We start from the raw sequence: 23,363 nt of genomic DNA on the forward strand, positions 1-23,363 counted from the left end.
TGTAATTGGGAGGGCCTTCGGAAGACTAAGTCCATTGATGGCAGACAAATCTCCAGATTTCCATCATTGTTCCTTGCAAACAGAAATGTCATTCAGCAATGGAATATTTTTAAGGTTGGATTTTTGTTAATTGAGACTTTGTAAATGGTCAACCAATTTGCTGTATACAGTAAAGCCGCTCCTGTACGCCAAAACTTACCATTCGTCATCATTCTATGTCCTTGTTTGTTTGCAGGAAAGACAACAGTGTAAAGTATCCTGAAAATGAGCAAATCACTGTTCCAAACCTTCTGAGATTCATTCTAAAATATGCCACTCTGCCTACTGCTGCTGCGGATCCACCAGCATCTTGCCCAACTCACTATCTACAGTACAAGGAGGATCATGTTGGTTACTTGGAACGAGAGATCCAGAGACTGCGAGCTGAAATTGATGTTTTGCACGAAGCTCAGGATCAGTTGGCAGAACGGATTTCAGAAGCGAGAAGAGATGCGCTAGACCTTAAAGTGCAAAAACAGAAATTGGAACAACACAACCAAGCCCTGGAGGGCCACAAGGAACAACTGCAGGCTCTGTATGAGCAGAAGGCACGGGAGGCAGGAACAATGGCAGACAAGATCAAGGAGCTGGTAGCTGCTTCTGAAAGTCTTCTGGCAGAAAACGTGCTGCTCAAGTTTCTAGTGGTATCATTGGAAGCCAAAAACAAAGCCAAGTTGGAGACGGAAAAGCTCGATAACCCCGACGATGGAATCAGCCGAACCTCTGATGGTGCTGAAGATTTTGAGGGATCATCTGATATCACCACCATAAAGGGCTCAGTGAACTTAGACTACATTAAAGAAAATAACACGGACTGAAAACTTTTATTAGAAATATTTGGATAATTATTTATACAGATTTTTACTGTAAATAAAATCTTTTGCAGGTGGGTAGAGAATAAAACTTTTTTTTTATCTTCCTCTGTTTTAAAGGGTAAATTACATTCTAGAGTCAACTTTGATCCCAGTCGTGTCAGCTGTAAGTGGTTTTAGAGAGGAGGGGGATACGCAACGCAATCCCGAGGTGCCACGGCTGCCAGGGGCCTAACTGCTTCCTTGGTCGACCATGTTCCAGAGCCTATTAGGCCCTGCTGGAGCCAGGACCCAAATAGGCTTCCTCAAGTTCCCTAGTGAAACAAGAAAAAAAAAAAGCTATTGAAAAAAATTAACGTAATTGGTATCGTCTCATCCGTGTGTGTGTGTGTGTGTATATATATATATATATATATATATATATATATATTACAAAATAGCTGTTTTTGTTTATTCTGCCTCATAAAAACAGGAATAAAAGAAGAAAATTTTGTTTGACTAATAAACATGTCAGTCAAACTATTTTTAAATGGACTCTAAAAAAAACAAACAATTGACAGGGTTGATCATTAAGCAAGAAATTAAATGTGTAAGCACTTATCGGGGTTGTATGAGATTACAAAAAAAAAGTATCTGTTTATTCCAGTAACAGCAGCCCTCTTGTGTATGGGCTGTCTCTGGTACTACTGCTCAGGCCCATTCAATTGAATACTACAATATCAGACCGAACATTAGGGTTCACACATTGAGTCAAAGCCACAAGTGGATCCAACAGGAATGAAAGCTTCTTTTGGATCCACTCCTGGCTTTGATTCCAAAAACTGTACATGTGATTCCACGTTTTTTTTATGCATGTAAAAAAAATAAATGCCATGTGAAAAAAACTTGAAATGCATTTTCATGGTGGTTTTTGGTGACCTATAGTATGTGCTTTTTCCTAGTGTTTTTAACGTCCCATGGAAAAAAGCCTTTGGAAAAATTGCCGTACCTAGAGCATGCTGCGTTTGGAAAAAAAAAAAGCTGGATCAACCCCAAAAATGCTAAAAATAAAGAAAAAAACTGTGGGAGGGAATATATTGCTTTCTAGCGTAAAAAAAAGTTGCAGCATTTTGCGCATGCCACAGTTGCACTAAAATGTAACGTTCTTTCTCGCCACACCAAAAGTGGTGCAAAAAGAGCGGGGATTAGCTAAAGGGGCGGGGCCTCTGCCGGGACATAAAACGGGCAATTTACACCAGAAAATCAGATAGGTTATTAAGACTGGTGTATGAAACTCCAGTCTTAATAAATCTGCCCCTTTATGTAGGCGCTCTTGTATTTCACTATAGTATTTAAAATATTACCTTCAGGCAAACCGTATATCTAGCCTTAGGCCCCCTGCACACGTAGCGGATTAGTTGCAGATATTCCGAATGGATTTGTGGGTGGAAGACTATTGCAGGCAAGTGGATGAGATTTAAAAAAATAATAATTTCAAATTTTGTTTTTCGTGATTTTTGCAGCGGAATTGCATTTCTGCCACAAAAAAAGCTCTGTTTTGGGGTCTCCCCATTGAATTCAATGTGGAAAATCTGCATCAAAAGAGCAGCGATTTCACAGCATAAATTGACATGATGTGGCTTAAAAACCTCAAGGTGACCTATAGAGCTGCTGCAGTCCATTATAATTCACGGCTATGCTGCTTTTCTTCCATGCAATTAAGAACTCAATGAGAAAGGTGAATACATTGTGATATTGGCACTGTGCCAGTCAGAAGTGATGTCTTCTACTGCAGCCCCTCAAAACTAATATTTACTGATATTTTCAGAGAACAGTATCTTTTAGTAAATGTTGAAAATGTACGACTGTAAATGTAAGGGCCTCAGATGTTCAGCACCACCAGATGTTTTTTAGACATTTTTGATTCCACAATTTTTATAGATATTTTTTTTTTTTTTCAAATAGATGGGTTTAGGCGAAATAACTAGGTCAAGAACAAAACAAACGTGTGTCAAATCGGCCGTGAAAAACAGCTGTTTGCCACGGCTGCTTTGCATCCACGTGGGACCTGTTTTCACAGATTCCTCAGACTTTAGTCTATTGAGGGATTTGTGAAAACAGGCAAAAATAGGACATGTCCTATATTTTCACAGGCTGGTCCCATGGTTTAACAGACCAATCTCTGTCTGGGGGGGAGGGGTTGTATGAGTGGTAAAACCCTGAGATCATTTTATAGTTGGGGAACTGTATGGAAAACCATTTACATCTAGAAGTAAAGCAAAGACCAGAAACAAGAGGCCAAATTCTATGACTTTCTATGTAGACTCCAAGCTTTCTGCAGGCGGCGTTCTCGCCCCGTATCCTGTGTGACGGTTTACATGAATGCTGAGCAGGAACTGGATATTAACTTCACATTTTCTCAGTGAAGTTTGTGGTGACCAAGATGTTTTCTTGTGAAAGCAGACTATAATGAATTTGTCTTATCCCCCGGCTCAGTTACATAAACCTATTTTACATGCAGGTTATATAAATGCGTCTATCAAGAAATGGACCAATCTCTTGTTTTAATGTAAAGTTTATTGTTATGGCTTCCTATGGCACAGTTATAGTCAGATAAAAGTACTATGGAGATTTGGAATGTGTTCTGTACACGCCACATCAAAAATATCACATTTAGTTCTACCGGGGATATTGTCATAACCATACAGACTTGCCAGGTCTCCACCACTTTTACTGGAATTCCCTTGAAAATAAATAATTTACTTTACGACTGCTTAGTAGTGTCATTTTGTACAAGATCTCGCTAATATGAAGAAACTGCAATAATGCTTTGGGAAGAAAAAAAAAATTCTGCACCTCAATGGCTGATGCATGTGGTTTGTTTTTTTTATGCGGTCCTAGCCACACCTCAACGTCTGAATACACACCAACATAACTCTTTTGTGCAGATTTTACTCTGGACCTGTGTTCGTGGTAAAAACTGCTGTTCCCGATCATGGGAGAACATTTGAAGACGTGTAAGGCTGGGTTCACACGAGCACATTAACGTCCGTAATGGACGGACGTATTTCGGCCGAAAGTCCCGGACCGAACTCAGTGCAGGGAGCCGGGCTCCTAGCATCATAGTTATGTACGATGCTAGGAGTCCCTGCCTCTCCGTGGAACTACTGTCCCATACTGAAAATATGATTACAGTACGGGACAGTTGTCCTGCAGAGGCAGGGACTCCTAGCATCGTACATAACTATGATGCTAGGAGCCCGGCTCCCTGCACTGAGTTCGGTCCGGGACTTCCGGCCGAAATACGTCCGTCCATTACGGACGTAACGTGCTCGTGTGAACCCAGCCTAAAAGAGAACCTGGCGTTATATAAAGTAATAAGCGTGTTTAAAAAATAATTTAAAAAAAGTCTAAAATTTCACATCCTTTTTACAGACTTGTATCTTTTAATGACTGATTATGTAACATTTCACATTTATTTAGATATATTTGAAATCTGCCATGTGTAAAATGGCTATAAATCAGAAGGGCAGCTCCACAACTTGTTTTCAGAGTATGAAGTGCAATTGAATAGGTGAAGACCCTCGTAGCATTCAGATTTGAAAAGTATCACATACCATAACCAGTCTCATCAGCGTGTAACCTAGCAATGTGTGAAGTGTCATTTATTTGGTGCTTTGGCTGGGTTCACATGGTGTAGTTTTAGCATGTGTTAAACTCCCATGTCTCTCAATGAGAGTTCATTATCTGCCAAAACAAAAAAAATGCACCATGTGAACCCAGCCTTCAGGTCCTTTTACACCGGGCAATTTTGCCGTAACAACGAGCGCCGATCAATGAGAGAGCTCCTTAATCGGTGCTCATTTGTGCCATTCACGAGGAGCTATTACCAGCAATGTATGGAGACAAGCGCTGGTTACTATGATCGCTCGTCCCCATGCATTACCATCATGTCAGCAGCACGTCTCCCTGTATATAAAAACAATACAATCAGCCGATAAATGAGTTTGCTCGTTCATCGGCTCTTCATTGCCGTTTACACAGGTCAATGATTGTGAACGATAGTTTGCCCGATAATTGGCCCATGAAAAGGGCCCTTAGCGTACAGTCATATACGGCAGATCTTAACAATTCTTCTATATCTGGTACTGACATTTAATATAGTCCCTGCTCAATAGGAATCTATAGCAGAGGGCTGAAATTCATCTAGTAGATTACAGGATCTGCAGCAACACTTTTTTCCCCAGAGCCAGCACATTTTTCCAGGGTCGTCTCTGATTTTTCAGCTCGGCCCCATTTGCTGGCCTGTAGCAGATTGTGTTGCAGAAATCTTCTGTAACTGAAAATCTGTTCCATTCATGTAAAAGGGGTTGTTTCTGCAGCAGGTGCATGGATTTCTGCAGGCTGCGTTCAGATGAATGGAACAGATCTTCAGTGGCAAAAAAAAATTCTGCAACAGAACAGTACAATAACAGACTCCTGCGTGCTACTTAAATCTTAAAAGGAAGCAGAGGTTTTTATAACCTGCACGGAGTGTCTGCTAACAGATATGTGTGCCAGGAGATGAGACCCGTGCGCTCATTTTAGATCAATTAGGTATTTTTAGAAATCCTCAGCACACAGCAGGTGATTGAGAGGTTGTCACAGCCCTGCCCCATTCACACATGCTCCTTTCATAGTGGAGTTGCTGCTTTTAATTTTGTAAATTACCATAAAATATTTTAAAAAAAACAGCTATGTGTTATGTGTGATAAGCAATTGAATTACATTCACCAATTTCCAGGGAATACATATTAAGAATTACATCAGAATTGTTTCCTTTTCGTAAACTGTAAGATGGTAACTGTATTTGTATCTGAACCTGGCAAAACTCTGTATGATTCTGCGCTGTGGGATGGGTTTCACAACTAAACAGATTATACACGTGTATGTTCGTTTCCCTTCTGTTTTTGGGGGAGTGGGTGTTTATTAAGGAAATAAATTTGGATCTCAGCAGGAGCAGCTGGGAAACCTCTGGATAAAACCCAATCAAATGTTAAGAAAAGAAAACTGCACAGTACAAAGAGCTTGGCGTCTTGATTCAAGCGGATGTGATACGCTGACAACCATACTAATAGATTAAAAGCTATGATTATTCAGAAATAGGAAGAATCACATAGAATCTTTTTATAACAGCAGTAAAATCGAACAGATTCCTTCGTGCATGCACCATTTGTTTCCAATAGAGCAGTCCTGAACCAACATCGAGCTAAACGTTAACATTGGCTGAATGACTGGACTGTCTAGTGGATGGGTGCGCCTCACTACCACTATACATAAATGTAGTCCATTAAGGTGGTCATCTGGTACCAGAAGAACCAAATTCACTCCAACTTTAGACTCACTAAAAAAAAAAGTGTTATGTGCAAAATGTTCGGCAGCATTCACCACCACTCTACGTACTAATAGATGGCACAGTTATAGGTAAAAACACTGCGTACATTATTCATCAGTACAATAATTTATGACAATGAAGACAAAAACATACAAATGTAGGAACGGACATGAAAATCTAAAATTCTCATTTCATTCTTATAAAAAAAATAAAATTTCAAACTGCTCTTCTGCCACATCTTCTCCCGGAGCCTCCTGGCACACTTTTCATAAGGCATTTTCCCAATCAACGGCTCCTTCTGTCCATCTACCGGAACTGGCAGGGTCACTGCAGTTATAAAGATAATTCAAGAAATACAACACCATAGTGTACCCCTTTCCCTTCCTAAAGGATATTGGGATGTAGTGTCTAGAAGCACAAGGAAAGGCCAGGCTCACTATGAAATGATCCATCAGTTGGTTAGACATGGTTAATGAAAAAATCTCCCTTCAAAATGGGTAATCAGCAAATTAATACATTAAATCATAGGGATGCTTAAAAAACGCAGGCTATGTACACTGGGTGTGGGGAGGACGTTCACATTCTAGGGAGATGTCAATTGAAACAGAATGAAGCACATTCAAGTAACACATGATCTGAAAATAGAGGATTGTAGGAAAGAGTGCTGCGCGCATGCAGTGTCAGCTAGAGACGGACTGCTGGGGAGGAAATGCACCTCCTGAACAGGACACGGGTCTATTATTTTCACAGTATCAGTTCTGCTTTCTTCACACATGTTGGCTGGAGGGATGTGGCGACTTAGCTATGCGTCTCTGTGCCATTCGGTGTCAGCTTTGTTTTCTTCTCCACCCGAGGTCCTTTGGCAGAATATTGCACCAAGAGAAAAGGCTCTTTGGTTTCTCCTTCCCCGACAATACTCTCCTCATCCTCCGACTGGCTGAGCTTTTGCAAACGAAGGTAACACCAGCAACCCAGAATTAAGGCACCAAGGGCTGCTATGGCGATAAGGATAACAATGACTGTAACCACACCAGTGGTAGGGTTATGGTCCATTATAGACATGGCTGGGGTTGGGTAGAAATTCTTTCAGCCTTTGATCCGATATGAAATAAAAACTCTGTGGATATCAAAATAATAAATTAATAATGGTGATGAGATGTATGCAGGTGTAACATGTTATAATAAGGTTGTATATATTTATACATGATAATTAAAGTTTATATTTCAACTGGTTCTAATTGAAAGCATGGCTTCTTAATGCATGCTGCTCCTCAGGACTCTTGCCCTCCTCCCTAGCACTTCAGTAAGCTAAAGGGTTGTCCCAGAAGTAATAAAAAAAGAAAACCAGACATAATATGGTGCATAAGAATCTCTTTCTAACAAAGCTAGAACCAGGCCTGTATGTAGCATAGATCTCACCATCCATTGTTACAATCCTCTGCTAGATTTTCTTTAGGCCGGCAGCTCAGGGGACGTTTCCTTTCTGCTGCAGCCCCTCCTCCCTGAGATATCTTGTATAGGCAGATCATTCTGTTTCACTGCTTCTGCCTCCTCTCTCGAAGCTTTACAAATGCCCCCATTACATGTCTATTTAGATGGAGAGCCCAGCCCTATACAACTGAAGAAGAGGGAGAGCCTGCAGCTTACACACAGTGAAAGGATGAGCAGGAGAGGGGAGAGCTCAATGCTGTATGTAAGAAGTGCTGTATGCCGGCTCTTTATTCATCAAAACAAACTGCTGGCTCTCCTGTGTGTTTCTTACTGTGAGTCTCCATCCACACTACAAGCTCTGTTTCTGAATAAAAGTTCCTTCTCTACTTTACTGACAAGCAGAAAAAGCATTTTCTAATAGCTGGTGGTTGTTGGAGGACCGAACTGGGCATGTCCGTCCTCCCTCATTCAGCTCAGCAGGAGGATTTGAACATTACTATACAGATTGAACACCAGGGGGCGCTATTATAATGAAGTAAAGCCATTATCTCGCAACTAGCATTTTTGTAACAAGGTAAGTTACAAAACAAATTTATTTTTAATTCTGAATTATAATGCTATAACATTTAAGGGCCTGTTCACATCAGCTTTGGCTTTCCGTTCCGGGGTTCCGTCTGAGGTTTCCGTCGGGTGAACCCTGCAACGGAAAGTCAAACTGAAACCACAGCTTTTAATGACAATCAATAGTGTAGTCAACTGCGCTATTGATTCCGTCTGAAAAACGGAAACCTTCCGGAATGGTGACGAACAGAAACCATTAGCAATGTTTCCGTCACCATTGATATCAATGGTGACAGAAACGGAAGCTGTGGTTTCAGTTTGACTTTCCGTTGCGGGGTTCACCCGACGGAAACCTCCGACGGAACCCTGGAACGGAAAGCCAACACTGATGTGAACAGACCCGAATAGTGGGACAACCCCTTTAAAGGAGCAATCCAGGCAAAACGGTTCCTGTGTTAAGTCTAGTGCAGGTCTGACTGATGGGGTTGTGTACGACAGATATTCTCTATTTGGTGCTCTTTGTGTCATGCTCCGCCCCTCTCAGGCCCTGTGCTAGGCATAAGAATGTATAACTTTTGCCCAGAGTGATCTTTTAAAAGGGTATTCAAATTTAAGACCAATATGGCATATTCCTTGATCCCATTGAGCACTCAAGAGTATGAGATGAGGCCATGCCTGTATGCTGTTCTTTCCATTGTAGTTTATGGGTCTTGGAAAAGCTCAGCTGTATCTGTGTTTTTCCAATAGATGAGAGTCCCAAAGGTGGAACCCCAACCTGTCAGACATTTATGGCATATACTGTCAATATGCCATAAACTTCTAAGATGGCACTACTTTATATTTTATTGTGGCCCTTCTGAGCAGTACCATCTGACAATGTGGCCCTTGGGCCAAAAAAGGTTGTGAACCCCTGCTTTAGACAAATAAAAGTGAATGGTGGTAATATTAAACACAATGTTTATTTGAAAGAGCATGACTCCTACAATAAAAACAAAATTACTAGCAGCCTTGAGTTGTCCACCTTTATACTTTACACCTAACTTCATCAGAAAAGTATGTGACTAATATGGTGGCCCAGTTTCCTAAAGTCCAAAATAGCAAAATCTGCCAAGGTAAGCAGTAAAACCTATCCTAGGCCCATATAGCGGCATAGCTAGACAGATGTGTTAAAAAGGGTTGTCTCACAACGACACCCCCTGTCCATATGCCCTATTAGGGCAGATGGATGTCAGAGGGGTGAGGGGGTTCCCCATCTGGGACCTCCTAGCTAAAACAGACAGCCATCTCTGGCAGACCCAGCCCATCCATGCATTACAGGGTTGGTTATTAATTTGAATGAACTCCATGTAGTGCTACAGATGTGGCTTACCCTGGTGATGTCAGAGAAGCCGAACACGGCGGCAACCAGCTGATCTCTGAGTCGGCTTTTATTTAAAAAGGAGGTTGTCATGTTGGTCACCAACCAGCATTACCAGAAACCAATAACTAGTAAGAGGCCGCTTGATCATGGTTTTTTTTTCTTTGTTTTTTTTTTTTTTACAACTTGACAGACGAGGATAAGACACAGATTTATATTTATGGAGATTTTTTTTCTCAATTGTAGACCACAAATCACAAATTGCAATCTGAGAAATCTGCAGTACAAGGGTTTTTCTCATGGCTGAACCGCTTGTTGTTTCTTCTTCTAGTCCATTTTTCAGTTCAGTGTTGGAATGACAAAACTAAGCAGCAGAGTCAGAGGTCAGTGTATTCACAGGCGTGAACAAAACAGACCGCTAGACAGTGTAACACTACATCCGCTCACAGCCAAGGAGGAAGAGCACTCAATCCCATTCCTAAGCAGACAGATCCAGATTTATAGTTATTGCTTCTTCACTAAGTGCTGATGTTTGTGGCTTAGGGAAGAGAAGACTGGTTTCTAGCAATAGAACTTGTATTAGCAGAATTAACTATAGAGCCTGTTCCCACCAGCAGCCGCCCACGCAAATCTCACATGATCCCATTATATATATATATTATAAACTAGAGAAAATAAGAGTCCATACATATCAAAGTATGAAAAAATTTAACATCTTTATTGATAACATTAAATACAAAAAATAACAAAAACAGAGAATCTAAAATAAATCCTTGTCTGGATCACCAATATATACATTGATTACAGTATATATATACATTATGCTTGTAGTATGTAAGATTAATATAGCTCAATGTAACTCCAGCACGGGGTGCATCTATATTAGTAGTTTAAAGTACAAGTGGTACAAAAGACAGAGTATACAAAACTCAAGAGTCAAAACCTGTAATTACTTAGAGTGACTAGTGTTTTGGAAAAACGGCATAAAGCCAGAATAGGTCTAACAGATGCACTTACCCATGTATGGGAGATTAGTGTGACCCAAGGTGTTGAAGAGCACCCCGACACACGTTTCGCCTGTAGCTTTCTCAAGGGGGAGAAAGCTACAGGAGAAACGCGCGTCGGGGCGCTCTTCCACACCTTGGGTCACACTAATCTCCCATACATGGGTAAGTGCATCTGTTAGACCTATTCTGGCTTTATGCCGTTTTTCCAAAACACTAGTCACTCTAAGTAATTACAGGTTTTGACTCTTGAGTTTTGTATACTCTGTCTTTTGTACCACTTGTACTTTAAACTACTAATATAGATGCACCCCGTGCTGGAGTTACATTGAGCTATATTAATCTTACATACTACAAGCATAATGTATATATATACTGTAATCAATGTATATATTGGTGATCCAGACAAGGATTTATTTTAGATTCTCTGTTTTTGTTATTTTTTGTATTTAATGTTATCAATAAAGATGTTCAATTTTTTCATACTTTGATATGTATGGACTCTTATTTTCTCTAGTTTATATTATCTATTGTTAGAGTCTTTATCTCTAATTATCTGTATGGGTGGTTGAGATTTGTCTCCCACCTTGATACGTATATATCCTGTGAGACTTCTCGTCTAATTATATATATATATATATATATATATATACACACACACATATATATACATAGCACATAGTCCGAGGACCAGATTTTCAGATTGTACCACTCCCAAAGATCACAATACTATTTAAAGGGGTATTCCTATGTGAGCCACTTCAACAGTATATACCATAAATGTCTAATAGGTGGTTCCACTTCAGGGACTTCAATTTATTGCGAGAATGGAGGTCCACCTGCTCCTGTTTGGCACTCCAGAGAGTAAGAATCAAGCGACCCACCCATAAGCGCAGCTTTCTCCACTATAGCTTATGGGAGTTACCCCTATAACTACGATGGCGAGAGCCGCATTCAAAAACATCCACCTTTCCACCTCATCTCTTCCCCTCTGTGCCGAAGAGAGTCCCAAAATACCGGGGTGCCAAAGATTGCTGTGGCCACACAAGATGGAAGCGCAGGCCACATGCGGCCCCGCAGGTTGTGCAACCCTGATTTAGAGTGACGTGATCTGACTAATTTACGGTATATATTTTGATACTGTATTGCGGTCAGCGTTGTTCTGTACTGAAACCGTGCTTCTAGAGGAGTGTACAGTACAATAAATGGCATCCAATGTGGCATGTTACATTTTTGCTGTGAAAACTCTGCATAAAATATATGCCACTGTATTAAGATATACATGCTCCGACTGAAATGCACTGCTGCCGTATTTGGGATCCATGTAAAATAAATCACAGATATGCCTATGTGGACGAATCTTAATGCAGTGAACAGTCCGTTTTTCCTACACAAGATTAGTGTATTAGTGCCTAATGTAAAGATTGTACTTTCCAGAGCGTAAACTCTGTACGGACAAACACAGCAAGGAAATACACCTTAATCCAGAGCTGTATTCACAGTTCTGCTGCTTTCAAATAATGTCTGTCAACTAAGATCAGTATAAGTAATGCAGTATATTTGCACGTCTTTATTTTACTAAATATGGAATAATTCTGCATAATATTCAAAAGGTGGATATAAACTTAAAGGAAGCAGACACAGTTCAGCACCAGAAACTGTATGGGGGTTGTGTTGCTTTCACCATTGAGATGTATTAGACAGCAGAGGGGATGCAGCATAAGGAGCGGACCGAGCTACATTTCAATGGTCTATTTCTAAAGTGTGGCTCTTGGATAACGCAGATTTATTCTAACAATTTTGTGTTTTGTCTCCGTACTTAAATAACCACCTTCTTACAGAGATTTAAAGCCACGGCCTTGATTCAGATAGAGAAACCAAGTTACTGTCGCTGTATGAATGAGAAGACCCACAGCTCCTTGGGATTTCTTATAGATTCATTATATGCATGGTAGTAAACTGAGGTTTTAGATTACCCGAGTCAATATTCTACACCTATCATTTCCACTCTCGCTCTTCACGGCAAAAAAAAATCAATACGTCCAGAAGTGAACAGTAATTTACCACAACCCTTGGAAAGAGTATAGCAAATGTACAAGTGTTAACATACCATAACAAGCTGTATTCTGTACCATTTGTTAGTGCTTCACCTCAGCTGAACATGATCCTTGTAGTGTGACCAGGGCCTTTTAAATTAGTCATCTGTAAGAATGGGTCCCAGGAATACCACCAGGTGTCTGTATATTATAACACATGGACTTATGCTTATATTCTTCTGACAACGTGCTATCCAAGCTTAACAGAAATGGTGTAGGCCAAGAAGGGACTCCAGCGTCTGCAAAACCACAATTGGCACGTCCTGACAGTTTCTTGGTTTCTACGCTGTCTTCTGGACCTGAACACTTACTGGGCAAATGATGAAATAAAGGGATGTATAAGATTAGAAAAAAGTCGTCTCTTTTCCCATAAACAGCGCCACTCGTGTCTATTCACCTAAAAGGAAATTCCTATGAACATAGGATTCAGAGCTGCCATGTTCTGTACAGTATGTCATGTTCTCAGCCTAGATCCTATTCCGTTACCGTGGTTTTACAGGACCTTTTACAAGAACACCTAGATATTTTTCTTTCAGACTATTGCATGTGGAGTTACAGCTTATTTTTATTTCAATGTAACATACAATACAACATACAATGAAGTGACTATTCGACGCTGCGTGGCTTATGTCCAAAACACAAATTTGTAATCAGTGGAAAATTCCATTGTGAGCTGGATGACCGGACGTTCAGCTGCTCCGTCACCTCCCTCCCCGGTGACAAATATCTCTCTTCTAGATGTTGTAAAGGCCGTGCTGACAATTAGTCATAAATCCTGGGAACGATAGAGATGCGCTCAAGAGCTCAGACGGATAAAAGCAATAGGACTATTATTAAACTACCTATATTCCTGAATACGGTTTCTGGGCAGGGCAACCTAAAACATGTATACATGGGAGACCAATTTCCCGCTATAAAGTAGATTGTGGAGATAATCAAATTGCAATTATCAGCTAAAATAGATGAAGTTGGTGATTTTCCTTTGCTTTAGGCTAGGGTTCCATGGTGATGGTAAAATTGCGGCATTTCTGCAACTCAAGGTCGACTTCCATTTTTCCTTGTGGAAAAGAAAATTGCAAGCGATCTTATAACCATTGCCATGGATCTGAGAAGGTTGGATAATTTGCGATGGTCACATGGCTCCTTTAGTAAATTTAAGTCGCCATTGTGTCACAGTAATGCCACAATTTTACCTTCAATCTTAGGACATTCGCCATGGAGCCCTGGCCTTAAAAGCTAAGCAATACTGAAAAATATACATGTCCTTCCAAATGTCTGTGGAAGTCCTAGAAAGCCAAGGGCGGAAAACAGCTTTGACCAAACCTTGCCCACTAGCTATCAGTTGGGCAGTTCAGTTTAGTCATTGCACTCTGTGGAGGAGCCATAGATTTAGCGCCAACGACCAGGTCAGAACCCATCCTGTTCGATCAGAAATAGCCTTTCCCACAGCTTAGGTTTTGTTTTGCAATAAATGGCCCAATATGATCTGAGGTAATACCCAGGCCCTGTTCACATTACACTTGTAGACTACATTTAACATATACGCCAGGAAAAGTTTACGAGTATACAGTTAACTGATGCCATACAGTGGCATCTGTCAACCATTGGGTCCCACTGTTGAAAAAAATAAATCATGCGGTATACTTTTTTTTAATGGATACCACTGTATGGAATTGCTTAATCTACTACGCTATTCCAGAACTTTTTTTTGTGGTATACTGACATAAACCGGCCAGAGGGAGGCCAAAAGGAGATTATTTTGGCCTCCGTCAGGCTAAATTAACCCTATGGATACGTTTAGCATGTACATCGGGAGCTTTCCTGATATACATGTTTATTGTACATCACAAATGTGATATGAACAGGGTTTTAGTCCCTCTGTCTCACTATTTCAGGCAGAGAAGGGATATCGGCTCTCCGGGGATCATTATCACCTATGAGAACTGGGGCAGTTTAAGCTTCAGGTGATACAGTCGCTATTTTACAAGTCTGTGCTTGCTGCCCGTCACGTGCTGCATCTTTTTCAGGTGTCACTTCTCCTGGGTCCAGCACCTGCCACACGTACAACAAAATATCACATCGTAAACAAGACCCAATAATCTAAATAGGCTTCTTATAACCCAGCAAATAGAAGAGAGAAATAGATACGTTTATATAATGTGCTCCCGAAATCAGGTGGGGTATTTATAGGGCACAGAGGACATCCAGATGGACCGCAGAAGACCAGGATGTGCTCACATAAAACCAGAACAAGCCATTTCTACTAAAGAAATATGTGAATGTCAGAGCCATGGAAGGAGAAGCAACAATGAGTAACTTGTGGAAATGCATTGGACAGTAAATAAAAGTGTTCTGTATGTGTTAACGATATCACGCTGCCCTCCGTGTGGGGTGCCTCCTGGCAAAGACTCGTCGAGGACTATTGTCCATCCTGATATTCCCTTATTGCGTCACCAAATCGAAGGTTATGCTACCCTAATCTTTATCCGCATTGTGAGAGACTAGACATGGACCCCACAATCCACAGTATATACGTTGATCTGAGCCGCTAGGCATAATTTAGAAACCTGAACATGAGGTTCTTTGTAAACACTTTGATCAAACTGTATAAGCCCACTTGCCATGTCACGGCGACCTCTTTAAAGTGGGTCCCTACTCTAGCGGTTGCAGCACCGCATAGCGGCTACCGCCACCGCAGCACCGTTCCTGCAGAGGGAGCAACCCAGTGGCCCAAAAGCACCCATGCCTTCAGACCGTGCCAAGCCTCCTTGGCTCTGGGCCACGTCCCCCCACAAGTGCAGTACTACAGCAACAGACACCACCATACAGCACCACAACATGTGAACAGATGGAATGAGCTCACCTTGCCATGCGTCCCCAGTGACCAACTGAGAGCACAAGCAAGAGCAGGAACACTTATGAGGTCATTCCTGAATATGTTCCTGCTCTTGCTTGTGCTCTCAGTTGGCCACTGGGGGCGCATGGCAAGGTGAGCTCATTCCATCTGTTCACATGTTGTGGTGCTGTATGGTGGTGTCTGGTGCTTGTTTTAGGATTCAGTCTTTCATTATGTGACCAAAATCTATTCTGGGATACACAGACTGAAGAAAAAAAACCATAACATGCGGACAACCAGACCGGGTGTTTAGAAGTATGTATGACCGTCCTTAGATGCCCACATGACTGGACTGACACAAACTAAATCACATCCAAAGCAGTCATTTTCTGTGACTAAAATCAGTTCTTGTGATGGGGTTGTTTCTGCAGCAGGTGTGTATGGCTTTCAGCAAATTCCATTTAGCTGAATGGAACGGATTTTCAGTTGCAAAAAATCTGCCGCATGTGACTGGGCCCCTAAAGCGAATGACCTATTGCTGACAAGTTGCTCTCATAGCGGAATGTGCACATTGCTGTATCCAGGCAGAAACGGTGAGATTATATTATATTATAAGTGGTGTACCCCAGGGTTCAGTGCTGGGACCACTATTATTCAACTTATTTATTAATGATATAGAGGAAGGGATTAATAGCACTATTTCTATTTTTGCAGATGACACCAAGCTATGTAATATAGTTCAGACTATGGAAGATGTTCATGAATTACAGGCAGATTTAAACAAACTAAGTGTTTGGGCGTCCACTTGGCAAATGAAGTTTAATGTAGATAAATGTAAAGTTATGCATCTTGGTACCAACAACCTGCATGCATCATATGTCCTAGGGGGCGCTACACTGGCGGATTCACTTGTTGAGAAGGATCTGGGTGTACTTGTAAATCATAAACTCAATAACAGCATGCAGTGTCAATCAGCTGCTTCAAAGGCCAGCAGGATATTGTCGTGTATTAAAAGAGGCATGGACTCGCGGGACAGGGATGTAATAATGCCACTTTACAAAGCATTAGTGAGGCCTCATCTAGAATATGCAGTTCAGTTCTGGGCTCCAGTTCATAGAAAGGATGCCCTGGAGTTGGAAAAAATACAAAGAAGAGCAACGAAGCTAATAAGGGGCATGGAGAATTTAAGTTATGAGGAAAGATTGAAAGAATTAAACCTATTTAGCCTTGAAAAAAGAAGACTAAGGGGGGACATGATTAACTTATATAAATATATTAATGGCACATACAAAAAATATGGTGAAATCCTGTTCCTTGTAAAACCCCCTCAAAAAACAAGGGGGCACTCCCTCCGTCTGGAGAAAAAAAGGTTCAAGCTGCAGAGGCGACAAGGCTTCTTTACAGTGAGAACTGTGAATTTATGGAATAGCCTACCGCAGGAGCTGGTCACAGCAGGGACAGTAGATGGCTTTAAAAAAGGGTTAGATAATTTCCTAGAACAAAAAAATATTAGCTCCTATGTGTAGAAATTTTTCCTTCCCTTTTCCCTTCCCTTGGTTGAACTTGATGGACATGTGTCTTTTTTCAGCCGTACTAACTATGTAACTATGTAACTATGTAACTATATTATGTACAAATTAGTAAAAAAAAACAAACAGCCATGCTCCAAATATAAGGAACAGTCTACAGTCAAAGTTCATCCTGACAAAAGGTTGTCCCAAAAATGCTCCAGCGGATTCATCAAACAAGGTGTATACCGGGGAACTAACACAAGGGAACGCTGCACTGGGAGTTTCTGAAGGACACATATTCATTCTACTGCAATTTTTGTTAAGTCCAAACATGACATATTTTTGTTTCTCGCTTTTCGACGACTATTGTTCCTTTGTAACAGCAAACGGTTCTGTTTCATGAAAAACTGGGTGACAACAAACATGTCTGCCATTACAGCTCCACATATATACCAAGTACTATCCCCCCCCCCCTCACAAAAAGACGTCAATTTGCTCTTCATCTGCCACTCTAACAAGGAAGCGGACATAACGACATATAAAGTAATAATGCTACATGTAAATATGTTCGAGAACATCCAGAACAAAGGCCCAGCCGGGCTCCAAACCAAAAGCAGATGGACGTTCGTAGCCTGCCTCAGTATCACGTATCCTCAGCTCACATCACCGCCAGGACGAAGGTTTATTTCCTTACAGATTGTAACTGGATCCTGAGGAAATCCCGGATCAGACATTCCTGCTATTAAGAGCAACTTGCCCGCCTCAAGAAGTAATGTAGAAGCCGGACATCGCATAGAGAAGTCTAGAATGACTGTGTAGTGTACAGCGTGCGTGGACCTTATGGCTATACCTGCGACTGATCACAAATCCTGCTGACAGCTGCAACAGATGAAGCCACTTCGAAGCCCATGTGCCTTATGTAATGTGATGAAACAGCGCGCGCTTATGGTGCGCTTGTCAGAGAACACAAAGGGAATGGATTCTGGAGCGTGCAGCTCAGTCCACAGCAACCATGGGGACACCGGAGAGATGCAGCGTCCAAAGAACTCGATTACAGGAGGGAAATAAAAGATGTACCGCGTATCCAATCCGCAAAATACAAAAATATTCTAATTCAGATCATTCAATTTATGGTTTTTTTTATTTTGTTTTTTTAATATACCCTGTAACTTACTTGTAGCTTCTGGGCCCTAGTACAAGAGGTACCAGTCAGCGATCCCTATATGATGACATCACGCTGTGCAGGATCTATATGGATTATTATAATGGAGTATTCGATATACCACGATTACATCATTGTTTAATGTGCAGAATAGGTTATTGTGACTCAGAACAGCTACCATGCAATTGTCATCTAATGTGGCACATATGCTGCCCAGGGTTGCCACCGCAACCCACCCTGCCCCATGAGGTCAAATTGGGTATCATTGCCTTTGTCTTGCCCTCCTATGGAGCATCTACACCTAAGGTTAAACTTAATGGGTAGGGATCTTGTGCCAGCCTGTGCAAAGCTACCAGTGTCAGGAAACACGGGCATGCATTATGTTTACACGCATCATTGCACATCCTTATCTTAACAGTGCAGTGTCGCGGGCGGCTGGTACGGACTGGCATATTAAAGCTAACACACAGACAGAACATATGCATGCAGTGACAATAAATAAGCAAGGCTCACCTTCACCAGGCTGTGGCGGAGTTGGCACAGACACCCTTCAGCGGTCCCGGCGGGAGCGATTCTGGCTGCAGAGCCGCATCCTCCCAAAACTCACCACAACCCAACCCCGCATTCTGATTTGCATAACGGTACCCCCCCCCCCCCCCCTTACTTATAGATTACGGTGACGTCAGCACAAACAAACCACCAATCACGGAGGAGGATAGACGTCTATCTTAGCGACAGCTGCAGGGAGGGGGCAACGTAGCAACGGGGAGCGAGCTGAGATCACGTGACAGGGAGCTTATGACCCGCTGTGGAGTTTGACGTCTCATATAGGAGAATTCCAAAGCAGCGCAGTAAACACACAGAGATGTATACAATAATAATTATAATAATAATATTCTCATCCACGTCTGCAGCAATTAGGGTCATTTTTTTGCAACGAGGTGAAATAATTAAATCCAAACTTTCTATATGTTAAGGTGTGAATATTTATGAAGGTGCTATACAGTGGGGGTCATGTGGCAGATTTATTCATGTGATTTATTAATGCCGTCAAGTCTTTGTTTCATTTAACAGCTATTTTTTTGGTATAAATAATGTTATTGTAACATATTTGCTAATTCCATTTTTCTACTGTTGTCCTTCAAAAAATAAAAATGTATCAGATCTGTCATACCGGCTCCATATACCCGCCCCATGCCGCTGTGCATTTACCCCTCAGATGCCCCCTCTGTGTTTTATGATGCCGGCCTCTTCCCAGCTTTAATGCAATTTTCCCTGTTAAGCCACGCCTCTATCCCCGCCCAAACACGCCCAGTTCACCCCACATAGTATTATGCTGCCTTAGTGCCTCCTCACAATATAATCCCCCATAGAACCCCCCCCCCCCCCACAGTATAATAACCCCATGGCTGCCCCACACACAGTATAATGCCCCATAGTGCCCTCCACACAGTATAATGCCCCATAGTGCCCTCCACACAGTATAATGCCCCATAGTGCCCTCCACACAGTATAATGCCCCATAGTGCCCTCCACACAGTATAATGCCCCATAGTGCCCTCCACACAGTATAATGACCCCATGACTGCCCCCTACACAGTATAATGCCTCTATAGTGCCTCCACACAGTATAATGCCCCTATAGTGCCTCCACACAGTATAATGCCTCTATAGTGCCTCCACACAGTATAATGCCCCTATAGTGCCTCCACACAGTATAATGCCCCTATAGTGCCTCCACACAGTATAATGCCCCTATAGTGCCTCCACACAGTATAATGCCCCTATAGTGCCTCCACACAGTATAATGCCCCTGTAGTGCCTCCACACAGTATAATGCCCCTATAGTGCCTCCACACAGTATAATGCCCCTATAGTGCCTCCACACAGTATAATGCCCCTATAGTGCCTCCACACAGTATAATGCCCCTATAGTGCCTCCACACAGTATAATGCCCCTATAGTGCCTCCACACAGTATAATGCCCCTGTAGTGCCTCCACACAGTATAATGCCCCTATAGTGCCTCCACACAGTATAATGCCCCTATAGTGCCTCCACACAGTATAATGCCCCTATAGTGCCTCCACACAGTATAATGCCTCTATAGTGCCTCCACACAGTATAATGCGCCTATAGTGCCTCCACACAGTATAATGCCCCTATAGTGCCTCCACACAGTATAATGCCCCTATAGTGCCTCCACACAGTATAATGCCCCTATAGTGCCTCCACACAGTATAATGCCCCTATAGTGCCTCCACACAGTATAATGCCCCTATAGTGCCTCCACACAGTATAATGCCCCTATAGTGCCTCCACACAGTATAATGTCCCTATAGTGCCTCCACACAGTATAATGCCCCTATAGTGCCTCCACACAGTATAATGCCTCTATAGTGCCTCCACACAGTATAATGCCCCTATAGTGCCTCCACACAGTATAATGCCCCTATAGTGCCTCCACACAGTATAATGCCCCTATAGTGCCTCCACACAGTATAATGCCCCTATAGTGCCTCCACACAGTATAATAACCCCATAGCTGCCCCCACACAGTATAATGCCCCATGACGCCCCCATTGCGCCCCTCACACATTATAATGCCCCATAGTGCCCCCCACACAGTATAATGCCAAATAGCTGCCCCCACATAGCACAATGCCCCCTTAGCTGCCCCATACAGTATAAGGCCAACACAGATGCCCCCATACAATAAATACTAAATAAATAATCACCTAGTCCCGTTCCCACGAGAAGTTGAAGAGATCCCTCTGCTCCTCCACTTTGTGCTGAGTGGCTCGGCGCAAATAGGTGCAATGACATTGCTACATTAGTATTGCAGTATATTGTGCAAGCGATCCAACGATCGCTGGTTCAAATCCCCTATGGGGACAAGTAAAAAAAGTTAAAAAAAAACAAAACAGTAAAATACAGTTTTTTTATTAAATAAATAAAAAAAAATGTAATTAAAAAAACCTCCACTTTCCCATTTTCCCTCAAGCACAATGTAAAAAAAAATTAACATAACTGGTATCGACGCGTCCGGAAAAGTCTGAACTATTACAATATGTCACTATTTAGTCCGCACGGTGAATGCCGTAAATTTTTTTAAATCAGAACCACTGTTTTGTGGTCACTTCATCTCCCACAAAAATGTAAATAAAAAGTGATCAAAAAGTTTAATGTACTCCAAAATGGTACCAATGTAAATAAACGACAGCTCGCTCCGCAAAAAATAAGCCTTCATACCGTTAAATCGACGGAAAAATAAAAAAGTTATGGCTCTCAGAATATGGTGACAAAACTCAAATTTTATTTTTAACATTCAGTTTTCTCCTTGTAAAAGTGGTAAAACATCAAAAAATTATAGAAATTTGGTATCGCTGTAATCGTATTGACCCTCAGAATAAAGTTAACATGCCGTTTTTACATTACGCTGAATGCCGTAAAAACAAAAACACCCCAAAAAATTGGGGAATCGCAGTTTTTTTCCTATTCCACCCCACAAATATTTTTCTCCAGTTTCCCACTATATTATATGGTACGGTAAGGCCTCATGCCCACTTCAGTTTTTTCCTTCAGGGTGCTATCCGTATTTGTCACGTGTTTTTGACTGAACAGTCTCGGCCTTTGCATTGAATTTGGTCCGTGAAACAACGGGCTGCACACGGAAGCCATCCGTGTGCAGCCCGTGTGTGACGGGAGCGTCATTAACGGCTGTACAACGGCCGACGGAAGTGTGCAGGAGGCCTAAACGGTGCTGTGAAAATCTACAACTCGTCCCACAAAAAACAAGCCTTCATACGGCAATATTGATGGAAAAATAAACAACTTACGGATTATGGAAGGTGGGGAGGAAAAAACTAAAGTGAAAATAAAAAAAATGGCTGCGGTGGGAAGGGGTTAAGATACAGAATAAATGTTATTTAATAGGACTATATGCAGGTGATATAGTAATTACAGTACTTGTAAATAATTTGTTAATAAAAAAAAAACTAGAATACATTAGACGCTGTAAACACTCAGGGGTGTAACTAGGAAATACTGGGCCCCATAGCAAACTTTTGACTGGGCCCCCTCCCCTGGGTGCCACACACAGCCCGCCCTTGTAGATAGTGCCCCCTGTAAATAGTGCCATACAGCCACTTCCTGTAGACAGTGCTATACAGCCCCTCCCCCCCTGTAGACAGTGCTATACAGCCAGGGGTGGGAACCGGCCTGTTCACCCTTTTCTCCAAATCCAGTTGTTAAAATGACAGCCGATTCGCAGAACCGGGTGAAGAAGGAAGCCGGAACCAGTCCGGTCCCCTGCACTCAATTGTATCCACGTCCTTAGGACGTGGATACAATTGAGTTGACTAGCGCTGCCCTGGCGAGGCACATGATGCCTCGCCATTCGGCGCTTTAGTGATAATGCAGTCGTTCCGATGGAGGAGGACTGACGTCACTGGAGTATGGCGCGGTAACGGGACAGATAAGAAAATTCGTTTTTTTTCCTTCTACTGTGAGCACTATAGGGCACTACATAGGGGACTATACAGGGAACGAGAACTACAGAAGACTATATAGGGAACTAACTACAGGGGACTATATAGTGGCCCTTACCTACAAGGAAGTTTCAGGGGGCCCTTATCTACAGGGAACGCCACAGGGGGCCCTATCTACAGGGTAATGCCACATAGGGCCCCATGTGGTGTTCCCTGTAAATAGGGCCCCCTGTGGCATTTCCTGTAGATAGAGCCCCTTGTGGCGTTCCCTGTAGATAGGGACCCCTGTGGCGTTCCCTGTAGATAGAGCCCACACACATACTATAATGGGAGCTGTAGTTTTATGCCGTACAAACTTATATGGCAGGGGTTAAACTAAATTTGCAAATTATCTCTGTACTGAGCAGCATTTGTACTGGTGCTGTATATATGTACTGAGCTTGGTTCTGGAGTTATATTCATCATAACAACCAAGCTCAATATATATATACAGCACCAAAGAGAAGCTCAAAACACATATACAACTCCAGAACTAAGCTCTGCATATAAATACAGCACCAGGACAAAGCTCAATACATATATACAGCACCACAACAAAGCTTAGTACATGTAAACAGCACCAGAACCAAGCTCAGTACATAAATACAGCCCCAGAACCAAGCTCAGTACATATACACTACCATTCAAAAGTTTGGGGTCACCCAGACAATTT

At 42.0% G+C, this 23,363-nt stretch overlaps 2 protein-coding genes across 5 annotated transcripts in view; one reads left to right on the plus strand and one right to left on the minus strand.

Moving 5' to 3' along the window:
* The window catches only part of TXNDC11 (thioredoxin domain containing 11), a 70,140-nt gene extending 66,543 nt beyond the window's left edge, over positions 1-3,597 (plus strand). For all 3 annotated transcript variants that reach the window (XM_075830112.1, XM_075830113.1, XM_075830114.1), the window contains one exon: positions 236-3,597. In XM_075830112.1, the coding sequence (XP_075686227.1) occupies positions 236-857 (622 nt within the window). In that variant the 3' untranslated portion in view covers positions 858-3,597. The remainder of the gene's footprint in view (positions 1-235) is intronic.
* Positions 3,598-6,311: 2,714 nt separating this feature from the next.
* On the minus strand, positions 6,312-18,799 carry SNN (stannin). 2 transcript variants are annotated; one of them, XM_075830115.1, is made up of 2 exons: positions 18,676-18,799; positions 6,312-7,321 (listed from the first exon to the last, which is right to left on the minus strand). In XM_075830115.1, the coding sequence occupies exon 2, from the start codon at positions 7,264-7,266 to the stop codon at positions 7,003-7,005; it is 264 nt and encodes an 87-aa protein (XP_075686230.1). In that variant the 5' UTR covers positions 7,267-7,321; positions 18,676-18,799; the 3' UTR covers positions 6,312-7,002. The 2 variants fall into 2 exon arrangements, with proteins under 2 accessions (XP_075686230.1, XP_075686231.1); XM_075830116.1 differs by lacking the exon at positions 18,676-18,799 and adding an exon at positions 17,851-17,868.
* Positions 18,800-23,363: the final 4,564 nt, after the last annotated feature.

This window comes from Rhinoderma darwinii, chromosome 6 (genome assembly GCF_050947455.1).
Source record: "Rhinoderma darwinii isolate aRhiDar2 chromosome 6, aRhiDar2.hap1, whole genome shotgun sequence".
Lineage (NCBI taxonomy): Eukaryota > Metazoa > Chordata > Amphibia > Anura > Rhinodermatidae > Rhinoderma > Rhinoderma darwinii.